The sequence below is a fragment of the Neltuma alba genome, unplaced genomic scaffold (genome assembly GCF_004799145.2).
Source record: "Neltuma alba isolate B1F8T4 unplaced genomic scaffold, ASM479914v2 tig00012000_pilon, whole genome shotgun sequence".
NCBI lineage: Eukaryota > Viridiplantae > Streptophyta > Magnoliopsida > Fabales > Fabaceae > Neltuma > Neltuma alba.
The window spans coordinates 837,331-853,323 of record NW_021636573.1 but is presented as its reverse complement, the minus strand read 5'-3'; the positions used below and the strand labels follow the sequence as shown (position 1 = coordinate 853,323).

General features: G+C 34.7%; 1 protein-coding gene across 2 annotated transcripts; it reads left to right on the top strand.

The window, feature by feature from the left end:
- Positions 1-353: 353 nt before the first annotated feature.
- On the top strand, positions 354-3,590 carry LOC114720836 (ras-related protein RABA5c-like). Of its 2 annotated transcripts, none has more exons than XM_028906557.1 (2): positions 354-788; positions 3,174-3,590. In XM_028906557.1, the coding sequence occupies exons 1-2, from the start codon at positions 455-457 to the stop codon at positions 3,473-3,475; spliced, it is 636 nt and encodes a 211-aa protein (XP_028762390.1). In that variant the 5' UTR covers positions 354-454; the 3' UTR covers positions 3,476-3,590. The 2 variants fall into 2 exon arrangements, with proteins under 2 accessions (XP_028762390.1, XP_028762389.1); XM_028906556.1 differs by having other exon boundaries at positions 360-788; positions 3,156-3,590.
- The last annotated feature ends 12,403 nt before the right edge of the window (positions 3,591-15,993 follow it).

Below are 15,993 nucleotides of genomic sequence, written 5' to 3'. Positions count from 1 at the left end.
TAATATCCATTTTATAATGTAAATTAATTATAAAATGAGTTTTATATTTAGGACAAGAGAAGTAATACTTCGAGAGAATTATAATTAAGTCCCGTGAAAAAAAATTATTAAAAGATCCCAATAACAACCTTAACAGTCTATAATGACAAGTTTTATAGTGAAAATGACAACCTTTGATATTTGTTTTTTAATTGCTTTTCTTACCTGGGACCTCGTTGAAATTCCTCCTATTTTTTTAGCACGAGCATTGATGGTGATGATCATGATTTTTCTTTATTATTAGCATTGATAATTTATTTTTTTCCCCGCTAAAGATTCCACAGTAAGCGCGGTGTGTCATTCCAATTTCCAGCTTAGCGCTTCATCGCCCGTTTCCGCAATTTCTCTCACTCTCCTCCCTCCCTCCCTCCCTCTCTAGCGAGACCTTCTTTGTTCTGTTGCTGAGCTGAACGTTATGTCTTCGGACGAGGAGGACGGAGAGGAGTACCTCTTCAAGATCGTCATCATCGGCGACTCTGCTGTTGGCAAATCCAACCTCCTCTCTCGCTATGCTCGCAACGAGTTTAACATGCATTCCAAGGCCACCATCGGCGTCGAGTTTCAGACTCAGAGCATGGAAATCGACGGCAAGGAAGTCAAGGCTCAGATATGGGACACTGCCGGCCAAGAGCGCTTCCGTGCTGTCACCTCTGCCTACTACAGAGGCGCTGTCGGTGCTCTTATTGTCTACGATATTAGCCGGAGAACCACTTTCGACAGCGTCGGCCGCTGGCTGGATGAGCTTAAAAGTAAGCATTTCGAGCTAAGATAATCGTTTTCTTTGGCGTATTTGTTTATTCTGTGATTCTGAGAGTTAAAGATTAGTAGATCTGAGCTTCATAATTGATTTACTGACTTAATTCGGAAGAAAACAGCCTTTTCAATTATCGAAGAAAAGTAGAGGATAAGACAAAAGGAAGGAGGAAAAAAAAAAGGAGGGGGTTCTTTGTCTCTAACGGATCTTTACTAGAGTTGCTCGTGGCTCTGTTAATTTTTGCTAGATACTTTCTGGGGGGAAAAAAAAATTATTCATGGAAAATTGGATATGGTTCTAAAGGAATATGAGTGAATTCTTTTATTTTAAGTATGCAAAGGAATCGGCCGCTGCACTGATTGAATAAGGAGGCATAGGAGTGTTACTTTGTATTGTGTATGGATTGGGCGGATTAATGTTGCCCCATTTTTTTCCATTTGATTGGATCTCTCTCTCTCTCTCTCTCTCTCTCTGTTTTTTTTTTTTTTTGGGTGCTGGTAGTTTCAACTTGTTTTCTCTGCTTTTCTCTCTGCTGCTCTAAGTGAAAGTTAGTTGAGAAATAAATCCCACATTAGCTTTCTTTTTCTCTAACAACTGAACGAATCTGGGTTTAAAGTTGCATTTGAGATAAAATGCAATTGCCATTGAACAATTGAAGGCATCTACTTGGGATAAAACAATTCCTGGATTCTTTTTCTGGTTTTATGAGGAAATAATAGAAGAGTAGCCTTTACCTTCTGGGAGGCAATTTTAGTTTGGAGGAACTTGTTGATTGAAGATAGGCCACTGTTTGAAATTCGCAATTGATCACATTTGTTTTATTTAATGATAGGCCACTGTTTGGAATTCGCAATTGATCACATTTGTTTTATTTAATGTTAAGAGCCTTCTCTGCAGTATTCTTTGTTTCAGAAACTCATCAATCATATTGCCTGTCTAAACTAGACCTGAAAGCCAGGTTTTCACTACAATCTGCTAAGAGCTAAGTGTCCTATATATGCTCCTGAAAACTTTTCCTGGTTTGATGTGTAAGGTTGGCTTTGTCTCCGTTTTCTTTGAGGTGGGGACCATTTTCTATGCTAATGCTCATTGATAAATTATCAAGTTACAAAGAAAATTACACTAAACTACCTCTGGTTTGGCTAAATTATACCCATTACCTGTCTTATTTCAAGAATTACGCCTAACTCCCATCTGGTTTATGTTTCGTTAATGAAGTTAACTTTCTACACACTATACATTTCTTCCAAAAATAGAATTACCTAATTTTCTTTTTTGGCATATTAAGATCGGCTTCATCTTGTGCAGATAGTTATTTAATCAAAACAAACTATAGTTGGAGTAATGCATCAAAATCTTAGGAGAACTGTGTGTCATTTTCTTAAACAAGAGAAATATCAGGTGTTATTTAATTGAGTCTCAGGATTCTAGGGAGGTCAGCCCAATTCATTCCATATTATAATTATACCTGACTTGATTTTCTGATATGCAAAGATAGATAATAGGTTTTATTATCTTGAGAAAGTTCGTCTGGTACACCCTCCGGTCCATAATGTAAGATGTTGGTTAGGAGAAAATTGTGTTTCAAAATATAAGATATTATCAAGATAATTAATGTGATTTTTTTCGCTTTTGCCCATATTAAATATAGGAGAGAATGAGAGATAATAAAAGTGTAACATTAAAAGCAACTTTATGATTTTTTTTTTAAGGCCTAAAATGGGAAAACTTTATCATTTTAGGACACATTTAATGGCTAAACTTTCATTCCTTGGTATGTGAGAAAAGTTAATCGACTTCTTATATTATGGACTGGAGGGATTATTTTCTGATTGTCCTTGTTTCTTTTTATCCTGCAGTTGGTTTGCCATTAGAGTTTACCATGCCCCATCCTGTTCGTTTGAGTGTCTGTATCCTGTTCTGCAGTTATCGATCTTGTGAATAGTCAGTAAATGTACTTCTTCAAGTTCTGTTGTTGCAATCTAATGTATAGCTAATGAAATTGGCCAATATTTAGATCATTATTACGTGTTGGCCCTTGGATTTTCTGTTTTAAATGAGTATTTATGCAGTTATTGAAACTAACTGGATAGTTGCATTATCATCTTCCTGTACACCAACGACAGTGCAAAAGAACATAGAAAGAAAGAAAGAAAAACAGAAAAGAGAAGAAAAATGTAGCAAAGATGCGGTACTGTATCAATTAGCTGTTAGCTACACAAGCTGCGACAGCATGAAATATGATGAAACTTTCTATGCATTTCAGTAACTGCCATAGTTCTGCTAAAGTTCCATATGCATATTTATATGTATATTTTGTCTGGAAATTTCATGGGTAACTCAAAACAAAACTTTTATGCAGCTCACTGCGATACAACAGTGGCATGGATGCTTGTGGGCAACAAATGTGACTTGGATAACATCAGAAGTGTGAGTGTTGAGGAAGGGAAAAGTCTAGCAGAAGCAGAAGGCCTATTCTTCATGGAAACATCTGCTTTAGACTCAACAAATGTGAAGACTGCTTTTGAGATGGTTATTCGTGAGATTTACAGTAATGTGAGTAGAAAGGTGCTCAACTCAGACACCTACAAGTCAGAGCTATCCGTCAACAGAGTGAGCCTTGTTAATGGGGCCACCGAATCAAAGCAGACGCAAAGTTACATTTCTTGTTGTTCCAGATGACCACCATTGACGCATCCAACTAAGCAGAAGTTGGTTTGCCAATTCAATGTGGTGGTCTGTTAGCTGCAATACTAAACGGGTTGGTTCTGTTCTGTAATGGAAATTGTTTTAGAAGTTACTGGATTTACAACAAGCATATGACGTTATATAGAAATGGAATTGTTATTTTCAATTGTAAGAAAGTTTAATTTTATGATTGGGATACAAGAAGGTTGTAACTGCAATGGTGGAAGTTGTGGTTGGAAGCCATAATTTTGCTTAAATACCCTGTCCGTGTGATTCAATTCTTAATTTTGGACCGTCTCTGTTTCAGCACAGGGATGCGTTAAAGGACTATCCGCAGTGCCCACATGAGCACCCTACAAAATAGCAGACATGTTTGTTCGGAATTTTTCTTTCTCAGTTTATTATGAATATATTTTTTAATTATTTTGATCCTTGCAGGTAAATATATAGAGACAGACAGACACAAACACATGCCCACACTCTGTCCCTGCGTTATAGTGTACTTTTCCTTATACTTAATATTAGATAATTAATTTCTATTTGTAATAGATATGTGTTGGTTTTTCTAAAATGCATCTTTTAATTGTGTTCATTATAACTATCATTGATAAAATCTTCTTATTATGTGCAATTAATAGGAATACATTAAGGAAAAAATTATAAATTTAGAAAATAAAATAGATTAAGATTTTATATTTAGTATTAAAACTAACCTCCAGACTAATTTTTTTTATCTAGGACTGGGTGTGATGATATTTAGACCTTTTAGGGACTTGTTGGGGGTCACAATCAATAAGCACGGTCATGTAAGTTAAAACAAAACTATTATCACATATTTATTTTTTATTCTGTAAATCATGATTAAAAAGTTGTTTATAAGTTATTCATAAGTTATTCTAAATAAGCCTTAAAAATTTTACTCAACAACAGCTCACTCAAACGCTGCCCAGCATTCAGCTGAAGCCTCGGCAAGTCAGTATCCTCGAAGACCTGTTACAGACACCAACCACAGTTGCAGGACTCAAAAACACCACATGCTGAGCTTTGGTTGAATGGTTGGTGATGAAAAAGAATCTGGAGACCAATCAAACACTGCTTTTCCTTCAACCACAGGGACGAGGACCTTCCATAATTGTGGAATGCTTTGCGTTACTTGTGCTTTTGCACAAAGTTAAATAATACCTCTGGTAGAGATTTATTTTGATAATAAACATAAAACTTTAATTTACTTTGTTTTTAATATTTATTTATTTTAACACAAGTAATTCTTATACTGAGTGCACATGCTAAGGAGTTTTGTCAAATGATAATTTCAATATATATGATTAACAGAGATATTTTAAAAGAAATCATATTTTTTATTTTTACAAATAACTAATTGGTAATACTTTTTTTTTTTCAGAGTAACATACACTCTGCTGAAATAGCAGATGCCAATGATGGCCAAAAAAGAGTGACAGCAGATCCCAAATGTCACGAAATCGGATTCCAGTATGGGTTCCCTGCCCAGGAGGCATCTCAGATTGAATAATTCCTTTGCTTTCTGTCAGCCGCTGCGCAAACATGACAGTTCAATTTATGTTGTCGATCAACATGAATCTTCCACGAATAATTAGAAGAACGTGGATGTTAATTACTACATCTCATCTTTAATACTATCTCTCATTCTAATTATAAAAGCCAGTTGATTAATTTGAGGAGACTAAAGAAGTAAGTTGTCCTAAATAGGTATTGTCTTTCCTAAAATATCATTGCTAATCAATGTATTGACTAGAACTATAATTATTAGAAGGACTATCTTGTAAAAAATTGAATAAATATAAGAGACAAAATGGATTGAATCTTATATTTAGGACCAACATAAAAATCAAATAGGATCTTATATTAAGGACCGGAGGTAGTATGAGAGTTTTTTTTTTTTTTTGGTATTAAATATTGGACCCAAATCTATTTTGTCTCTCATATTTATTTATTCTTTTTAGTTGTTGAAATAATAATAATTCTACTAATATATTTAATCAGCAAGAATATTATAAAAAAAACAACACGTATTTATTATAAATACTTAATTAGTTTTTTTAATCTACTCAAATTAGTCAATTAGCTCTTATATTAAGTATCGGAGGTAGTACTTTCTGAACTCCCAAACTAGTGGCAGATTTTCACAATAAATCTTATGGAATAAAATAGAATATTAATTACTTTCCCTTTTATTTTTTTAATTTATACTTTTAAGTATGGATAAATTCAGAAAGCTACTTCATTTTTTTACATCATTTTAATGACTTAACGACATTTTCTTTTATTTTAACTAGATAATTAGAAATGAAAGGAATTAATTTTACATAGAATGATCGGCCAACTTTTAATGTGTGAATATGTTTACATCTTATAGTAGTTAAGGACTTAAGGGTAATATTGTTGATGATTTTAGTTTTTAATATAATAACTAATTAATTAATTTGTATGGTTTAAAAAATTCAATAAATTAGTTAATTATAGCAAATGTAATGCGATTTCTAAAATAATGCTCCTCTAACATCAGATTATGTATTAGTTTATGAGCTAGATAAATTAATTTTGGTGAAAATAATAAATATAAAAAAATAAAATGGATTAAGATTTATTTTTTCCTTTCGTCCCTTCTCAAAAGCACGGTGGTTTGGAAGCATTATATTTTTTGGTACAAGTGAGGGCTAAAACCCAATAAAAAACAAAAACCTGCCACTGACAGCATTAATGAACCTGGAATCCAAGGCCACCAAAGTCTTCAGATTCGCTGGGCGAATTATCAAATAAGGAGGATTGGTATAAACCCATTTTCTCCATAGCATCGGCCACCTTATTACCCTCTCTCGGCATATATCTTAATTGGACCTCCCAATTGAGCTTCAGCATTTCGCAAATCTTAGGGAAAACTATGCTGCAGTTGCCATTTTTTTCCCCTTTCTGCCCAATTGCTTCTGTTTAAGATTATCAGAGATCCAGTCTTCCAAAGAAGCATTAAAGAATTCAAAAATATACATGGGATTTAGCATTTGTAGCAAGAAATCTCTCGCATATGGCAATCTCTTAAAACATGAAGTGTCCTCAATATCCACTTGACAATTGTTGCACAAAGCTGAGAATTGTGACCACTTACTTATCCAAAGGTTTGTTGGTAACCTATCATTAAAGATTCTCCGTAGAAAAACTCTAATCCTCTCTGCTCCTTTCCACTTCCATATTAACTTTTAAGTAGCATGAAGAAGTGCAGGATCATTCTTCTCAAATAGAAAATAGGCACTTTTTAAGCTAAAAATGCCATTTCCAGTAGCATTCCAAATCATCACATTGTTCCCCGCATTCTCTAGCTAAAGGAGGTAAAACTCAATTAGGTGATTAATAACCTCTTCAGTAACCAGACAGCTTAATTTCTGAAAATCCCAGGCACCATATAAGGTCCAGTCTGCAACTGCACTTGGATTGTCCTCTTTAGTAAGAGGCCTTGAGCACATATCTTTAATTCTCTTGTCTAGAAACAGCCACAAATCATTGAAAACGTTGACAAACAAGCCATTTTTGACCTGCCATCTGGAACCCTATTCAATAATATCTCTTTGTTGACAAATAAATTTCCATAATTTTGAATCTCCAGGTAGAGCAGTAAGTGAGTTTTCCTCATTCCGCATCATATATTTATGGGTAAGAATGTCAACCCATAAACCTTTCTCACCCTCAACCAACTTCCAAGCTAATTTTGCCCCATAAGCTTTGTCATGGAAGACGTTTAAATCCTAAACCTCTATAAGATTTAGGTAGAGCTACCTGATGCCAACTAATTGGGTGATAACCATGAGAGCTATGAGCAGTATCGCACATAAAATTTCTCTCTGGATCTTTTCAACCTCTGAACAAATTTTATTAGGCAGAAGAGTCACTTGCACTGGATACATAGGGATAGAATTCAGCACTGACTTGGCTAAAGTAATTCTTCCAGCTAAGGATAGACTATCAGCTTTCCAAGCAAACAATTTCTGCCTCACATGGTCAATAATATACTGAAAAGTTTGAACAGGTCTTCTATTATTAGTAAGAGGAAAACCTAGATATTTCCCAATCTCACTGGAGATTTTCATTTTAGTAATTCTCTTGATTTTCACCTTCACATCTGATGGCACTTTGGGAGAAAAAAAAAACAGTGAAATTTACCGTTATTCACAAGTTCCCCGGAAGCATTGGTAAATTTATCAAGACATTCCATCATACATAGGCCTTGTTTTTTCGTAGCTACTCCAAAAGAGCAAGTCATCCGCGAATAGAAGATGAGACAGAGCTGGTCCTTGATTGGAAATTTTCATGGGTTGCCATTTCCTCTCATTCACTGCATCAGTAATTAAATGGGAAAGCTTGTCCATACAAAGAACAAAAAGAAGAGGTGATAAAGGATCGCTCTGTCTGAGCCCTCTTTGTGTTGAAAATAATGAGTTTTAGAACCATTCCACAGAACATTGTAAGTAATAGACATAATGCAAGACATAATCAGCCTAACTGATCTTTCATCCATTCCTGCCTCAAAAAGAACTTTCTGTAAGACATCCCAGCTAATTCGATCATAAGCCTTAGCTAAATCAATCTTCATTGCCAGAAGATCTTTCCTGCTTTTATTTCTCCTCATAGTATGAAGAATTTCCTGTCCAATAATTATATTGTCTTGGATATGTCTCCCCTTTATAAAACTGGATTGAAATTTGGAAATTAACTCATTCATTACACTTTTCAACCTTTGAGTTAGCACCTTAGTGATGCATTTGTAATGGACAGAGCAAAGAGCTAATGGACAGAAGTGAGTTGGTACAGGTTCTCTCTTTTTGGGATAAGAGAGATCAAGGTCTTATTTGCTGCTGTAACAAAGATTTCTCCTTTAAACATACCACGCCCAAAGTTAAAAATAGATGATCCCACTATAGTCCACTTGCTCTGGAAGAAAATTAGAGAGAAACCATCAAATCCCGGAGCTTTATAAGGCCCCATTGAAAAAAGTGCAGATCTGATTTCTTCATCGGAAGCTATTTTGCAAAAATCATCAAAAAAAGCCATCCAGGATAGGAAAACTAGCAACAGTATGCAACTGAGATAAATCATTAGAATCAGACTGATAGAGATTTTCATAAAATCCAACAACCATAGATTTTAACGCCTCCTCATCTTCAATCCAGTTTCTAGAGTCATTCTTCCAAGCAAGGACCCTGTTTTTTCCCGTTCTAATTTTAGTCTTTAGATGATAATATCAGGTGTTTCGATCCCTTTTAGAGACCCAATTAGTTCTAGCCTTCTAAAACCATTTAAGTTCCTCTAACTTTAACATCTCATCTAATTCAGCTTGAAGATCCCTTTCCAGATTACAAAGAAATTGTGAATAAGTGTAAGCAATAGCAATTTGAATTCCATTTAATCTCGCAAGGATTTCTTTCTTTCTTTTTTCCACAAAACCAAAGATATATATTCCAAGTTAGAATAGCATCTTGGAAGTTTTCCAAGGTGTAGTTCAAATCGCCATCAATATATTCCAGGCCTCTTTAAGAAAAATCTTTAAATTTAGCATGTTCAAGTCACATAGCTTCAAATCTAAATGGCTTAGATCTTCTTATAGAAGAGAAAGGTTCATGTAAAAACAAAGCCATAGGCTACAAAATGGCTTCCCTCCCCAAGTAATTACGCCTTGCTCATATGGTATGTGAAAAAAAATCTCTAATTATATCTTATAAATACTATTGGGAATTTTAAATGCATTTCATAGTTTCAAATCTTAAAATATTTTGAAATAAGCCTACAATTTGAGTCTTAAAATTTAAAACATCATGTCAGCTAAAATTAGTACAGTAGAAATGTTTATCACCTATACATTGAGGTTATCCATGTGTTCATGATGAATCTACTTGGATTGGCCAAATAAACTATGATATATAGATCATATTGCATTTAAAAATATGTAATTAAAAATTATTAAAACTGTGGATTAAAAACTACTACTACCTCTGCTATGTATTAACTCCAAAAGCTTTGGCAAGAAAATAACAAAGATTCAGTTGTGATTATCTTTACCCACAGTTCGTGACTTGTAGTTGCAATGGTTTGGCTTCAAAGTTCAATCAATTTGGTTAAATTAATGAGTAAAATTCGGATAATACACTCTCATAATTACTTGGAAAAAAAAGAGCTATTAATTTACTGAAGCGGTAGCCAAATAAATGAACAAAAAATTCATATTATGGGAGAGTGCAAGCGACAAAAAGAGATAATTCTTTTGGCCAAAATTAAAAGGGACAGTGGTTGAAAAATTTTTCTGGCCAAAATTAAAAGAAATAGTAGTTGAAAAATAATATCATACTATATATTATTATAATATACTCTTCTGGTCTTATTTTATATGGCAGAGAGAAAATGATTTTTTTGTCCTATTTATAAGTTACTTCATTAAATTTTTATCATGAATTTACTATATTATCTTTTATTTATTATAGTGTAGATAGTTTTTTTTTAAAAGGCATATATATTAAATAAGAATAAAGTTAAAAAGTTGTTATATTTTAATAAAGAGTTAATGCAATTTAAAGTTCTTTTTAGTTTGTGTGAAACATGTTAGAAGTGTCTCATAAATAGGATCAGAGGAATATATAATTATATTTTTTTCCTCGTAGCGCCAAATGGACAGGACAGTATACCATGCCCAATGCCCAGCCTTACCCATTATAAGCCCAGTCCTAAAATGCTCATTTTTGTTCGGGCTTCTTTTTATTAGGGCGAGCTGGGTTATTTTCCTGCAAGTTTGGGCAGACATAGCAGGCACTTGGGCCTCATGAACACTCTTAACTAGTACCTTGAGACAACCATCCGGGAACATACTGAGATACTGAGAGTTAATTAAAGCTCGATCAAGACGCTCAAATAATCTATCATAACGGGGTAATTTGGGTCCCTTCCAAGTGAATTTAGGACCAATGCTGCTCAAATCTGAGAGGGACCAATGATTAATCTGTTCGTTGAACCACTCCATCCTGTAGAATCCTCTCATCACACCATCAACTCGTTCCGAAGAAAGCAATGTATCATTAAAGTCACCATATACAGCCAACGGCTCAGAAATTGTACTAGATATGGTATGCAGTTCATTGCACAAGACACTTCACAAGTTTGAGTGTGTAATAGCATAGACGACCGTGAGGAAAAACTAGGAATTTTCTGTTAACTGAACATCGGAGATGAATAAACTGGCGATTGGTCTCCACAATCATTACATCAATGCTGTTACTATGTCAAGTAACCATGATTCCACCAGAGCGCCCGATACCAGGCACAACAGAGAAAAAATTGAACCCCAAAGAGTTTAGCGAGGAAAAACGAGAGACATCTTCGCACCTTGTCTTCGAAAGAATAAGAATACTAGGCTTGAACCCATTAAGACCAGCTTTCAAATTTCGCACGAGGCTGTGACTACAAGCCCTTCTTGAATTCCAATAGAAAATACATCCTTAAAAAAAACAAATGGGTTAGAAAAGGCTGAAGCCCAATTAATTATCATGTGAAAACTAGGTCTCAAAAACCATAATCTCCTCACTTTGTTGACTTAAATGTTAATCCTCAGCCATTGGCCTCTTGTGACTTGGGCTATAACTACCCGGCATCCTAGAGTCCTCATTACCCATCGCATCTTCACTTGGGTCATGCGGCAAAAAGGGAGGATCCTTTTGATACTCCATCAATTCATCTTTCTTTCTCTCAGACATAGGAATCTCTCCTTTTTCACTATACTCTCGGCCTCACTCTCCTTGCTTTGCATCTCGTCATTTGTCTCATCCATGGTTAGCATCAAAATCTCATTAGTCCTCATATGATTGCAAAACATATCTCTTGTTCTTTTCTGTCTTTTTCCTTTCTCCACTAACGCTACTACTCTGTCTTTTTCTATTATTGGGACCACATTAGCAGCATCACTGTTAACCTTTCCATGCCTTTTGTTCTGCATAGCTTCCCTTCCTCTTGCACGATGTACAGCATTTGCAAACACACCACTACCTTGTAAGATATCCCCTTGAGGCTCTATTGGTATGACATTTTCTTTAAAATTTTTAGTTAAATTAATTAGCTCTTCCATGTCAGCAAGAACATCAAACCGTGATCCTTGATTTTGCTGCCTAGGATTCTCACCTTGTTTCTCCTTGCCTCTGTGTTGCTGGTGAGGCTTTTGGACAATCCTCCATGTTTCTTGGTCAATGAAGGTATTAAACCAGCCGCCACCGTATTCCTCTACATTTCATGATTATGGGCATTTTCATTATTATTCTCGCCTTCTCTAATCCCTGTTTCTTCTTTCTTTCTCAAACAAACTGAACAATTATGTCCATAATTCCCATGGCTAGTGCACAAGGAGTGAAGCCCTTCATACTCAACATAATAGTCCTCCCCATCCAAAGAAAAGCCTGACATAAATTATTTCTCTAGATCAACCAATACACAGATTCTAGCATAATGGCCTCTGAGTTGACATAAGGTGTTCATATCCACCTTCATAGTCTCCCCTATTCTGTTCCTAATGATTGTTAGAGCCTCTTCATCATAATATTCAAGAGAGACTCTTGGAAGTTAGAGCCAGACAGCAACTTTACCAATCTTTGCTCAATGGGTTTAAACTTTGGCTCCCATGGTCTTACTATTAAGTAGTGATCATAAAGCATCCATGGGCCACCAGTCATAACATTAAAATAGTGTTCCCTATTAGGACGTTTAACCACAAAATACCCATAACCAATATTGATTAAACTAATTACTCCATTTTTTGCCCATAGCGCTTGCGAACGAGCCTCCAGAACTTTATATCCAACATGTCTGTAAAGAAGTTTTACTATTACAACTTTCTTTCAGGGCCCTATAAAGATCTTTTTTCAACCTACCAGAGAAATGGAAAGTAGGGAAATTATGATTGGGGTCTTCTCTGATTCTGACAATGGGTTTTTTTTTCTCATTTTCCATTGATTTTTCTGAGAGAGTATCGTCACAGTTGTCATCCTCCTTTTCGTCATTAGAACGCTCCTCTTCCTAATTAACTCCTTGGAGTTTTTGAGCAAAGGTCAAGCCAGTTTTTTTGCTGTCGCGGTATGACTTTGGATCCAAGTCTTAGCCATTCTTCTGCTTTAGAACTTTCATCAATTGCTACATTCATGATTTTCTTTGAACTTCGCCTAAGCAGATCATCTTCCTCGTCAGAAGCGGGAACCAAAACAGCACCTTTTCTAGCTAGCACGAGAACCATTTCTCCTAACAAATTTTGATGCACAGGTTTAGTGTTAGTTTGGAAGCATATTAATTATTAGGACTTAAAGTAGTCGTAGATGCTCATCTTCATTTGAATTTCCTTTTGTGGATCTCTTTGCTTGTTTGAAATTTCTTATAAGTAGTTTATAAACAGATTTGTAATCATAATCTACGAAATAAGAAATAAATATATAAAGGGAGTTTGTCTCTATGTATATAAACATGCTTAATGATTGTGAATTCAAACAAGCTTAGGTTTCTGGACCTTCAAAAAATAACTTGGTTCTGTTTTCTTTACCTTTCTATTTGATGCATTTTTGTGGTTGTCGGAACCAACCTTATTATACAAGTAGAGATTGTCGCCCAAGACACGTGATTCCTTAAACTCGCTAGGGTTTCGCATGTTAGGATTTTATAGAATCAATACACAGTTTATTGGAAGTTGTCTAATGTGTGTATGATATTCGTAACTAGCTAAACTGTTTTACTTGTTATAACTTTGTACATTAATGAGTATTTCTCTCTCTTTTTTTTAACTTATAAAAAAAAGGCTAAAATATACAAAATTTTCTTGAATTTCAGGTAAATTACATATAATCTCCCTAATATTTTAAAATTTAAATTTGACCTCCCTGACATTTTAATTTTAGTCATTCCCTATTCCGTTAATGTTCCTATAAACTTGTTGAGAAAATTGACATATCAAATTAATGAGGATGACATGACGTTCTACATGTCATTTCTCTCAATTAATAATTTTATGATAATTTTATACTTTTCACATAAGGGTTAAAACGTCATTTTAGGGTGAAAAAACTCTAGGCCCCATTGCATCTCCTTACAGCAAGCTAATATTTTAAAAAAAAAAAAATTAAGGTGCAATTGACCAATTTACGTGCTTAATTTTTATCCTTGTTGGGAGCTTACTTGTCACATGCTCAATTTACATTATTTTAACTTTTTAAAATGCTTCCAATTCATCATATCTTTCATCCCTCTCTCTCTCTCTCTCAATGAAACCATTTTTTCTTCATACGTGAAACTTCATTGCTACATAGGAAGATCATGCCTTTCATATTCAAATCCAGATTAAAAGGGGGTGAAATTTTTTTAGTGACATTGAATTAGATAGAGCCACATAGATACAGAATTGCAGGGGGGAAATGTGGACAAAAAATGAACTTCTTCCCAATTTGAAGCTCCAGAGCAGCAAAAAAATCTGGACGAAAAATGAACTTATGGGAAACTTCAGGCGCCAGAGCAGTGAAAAAACATATGGGCGGAGACTGGATGGTGATGAATCAAAGGCATTTTTGGAGGATGGAGTAGAAACTGAACACGAGAGGGATCCAATAGTTCTCAGGCAAATACATACTAATAGCAGCCATCGGTTATAAAAGGCTGACTCACTGCAACGTGGCCTCTATACTTTTAAAAACATAAAGACTAAATTATAAAATAGATAAAATTATAAAGACTAACTTGTAGTGAGTCAAACTTTAAGAATTGAGTTATAACCGAATCAAAATTATAAAGATTGAGTTGTATCAAGTCAAAGATATAGGTACAAAGTTACAAATGTATTAAAACTACAATAACTAAAAGATTAATTTTCCCTTCTCAGGCAAATACATACTAATAGCAGCCATCGGTTTCGCCGTACTATCTCCGATGAGTCTTCTTTGACAAAATCACACAAGCATTTTTTGCCGATCCCAACTCCTAAAATCAAAAAGGGGGAAAACCAAACTGAAAGCGAATTGGTAAGCTATGCAGAGAGATCGAAGAAAATGCTCTAGAAAGAGAGAGGAGAGCTGGAATGTGAGAAACCATCGCAGATAGGAGATCTAGTATTCTGCTACCTTTGCTATCTTCATTTCCTTCTTACTAATGTTCTTTCCAGACCAATATTCTGCCTTCACTTCCTATCTCTATTCTCTCCTTACTTGCTATCTTCTCCTTTAATCCTGCTCTCGCCGAACCAACACTCTTCCCTTAGACGCCCATCTAATCTCATATCCTTGTTGATTTACCAATCTCCCTTGATTCCCCAATGCTCTCAAGCCCCAGTTCCTCGATCTTCAGTAGCTTGTGTGCATTTTTAGACCCCAGATGTATCTCAAAATTTTGAGAGGCCTCATTTGCGTCGTGGCTGCTGGGAGATTCGATATCTGTTTTCATCTTTCTTTTTTTTTAAAAAAATAATAATAAGTTGAAATATGTTTTTTAATTTTTTTCCTCCAAAAATTAAAGTTATTCAGATACCTGTCATGCATCATAGCCGGGCCACATCACTGTTCACTCTTGCCACATCTTTGAGGGTCAAGCATTTATCTCCCACCTCCTTCAAAACGGTCAATGTTGGCCATTTTAATGGTAGTGTTGAAAAGGCTCTACTTTTTAATGTTTGTATTTACTGTTTACTTATGCTCCATCCAAAATTTATTCATGTTAGGCGCTTTTGTTTTAAAACTTAATTGTTAAAATTGTATCTTAATCCTAAAAATATATCACTATGCTTACTACATATCCCCGTGAATACCTTTCCATCGGCTCAAACATAACTCCCCACTTTTCTTTGTTTTTTTTGGTAAACAGGTCTCTCCACTTTCTTTTATCATTAAGCACTATAAACCTGAACCAAAAGCAACATAATTCTATTCCAATCCTTAATATAAGAGTTAGTTAGTTAATTTGATTGGATTAAAAAAATTGTTAAGTTAGTTATTTATATTAAATAAGTGTCGTCTTTCCTAAAATATCTTTAATAATCTAGTATATTGGTTAGAATTACCATAATTACAAAGACTACCTTAAAAAAAATATTAGAGATTAAGTAGCTTAAGATCTTCTAATTAGAACCAAATTAAAGTCAAATGAGCTCTTAGATTAAAGACCAAAGGTAATAGTAGTTAACACTGGCTGATCACCAATCAAGCAATAACATAGTTAATTTACTCCAAGCAAACTTCCACTTCTTATATGTCTATTTGATCCAATGAATCTCTTGCCTTTTATTTTCTGAATAATAATCTTTGCTAATAGCTTTCACCAATGAATACAGAACGCTTGGAAAGAATTTTTATTCGCATTGACAATGTGCAGAACGGAGGTTCTTTTTTTTTTCCCTTTCCAGAATTGAAAGTCATATTATCCTGCGCATGGAAATACATAAAGGGACTGAGGGTCTGGTTTTCCATTATATTAAAATAATCATATTA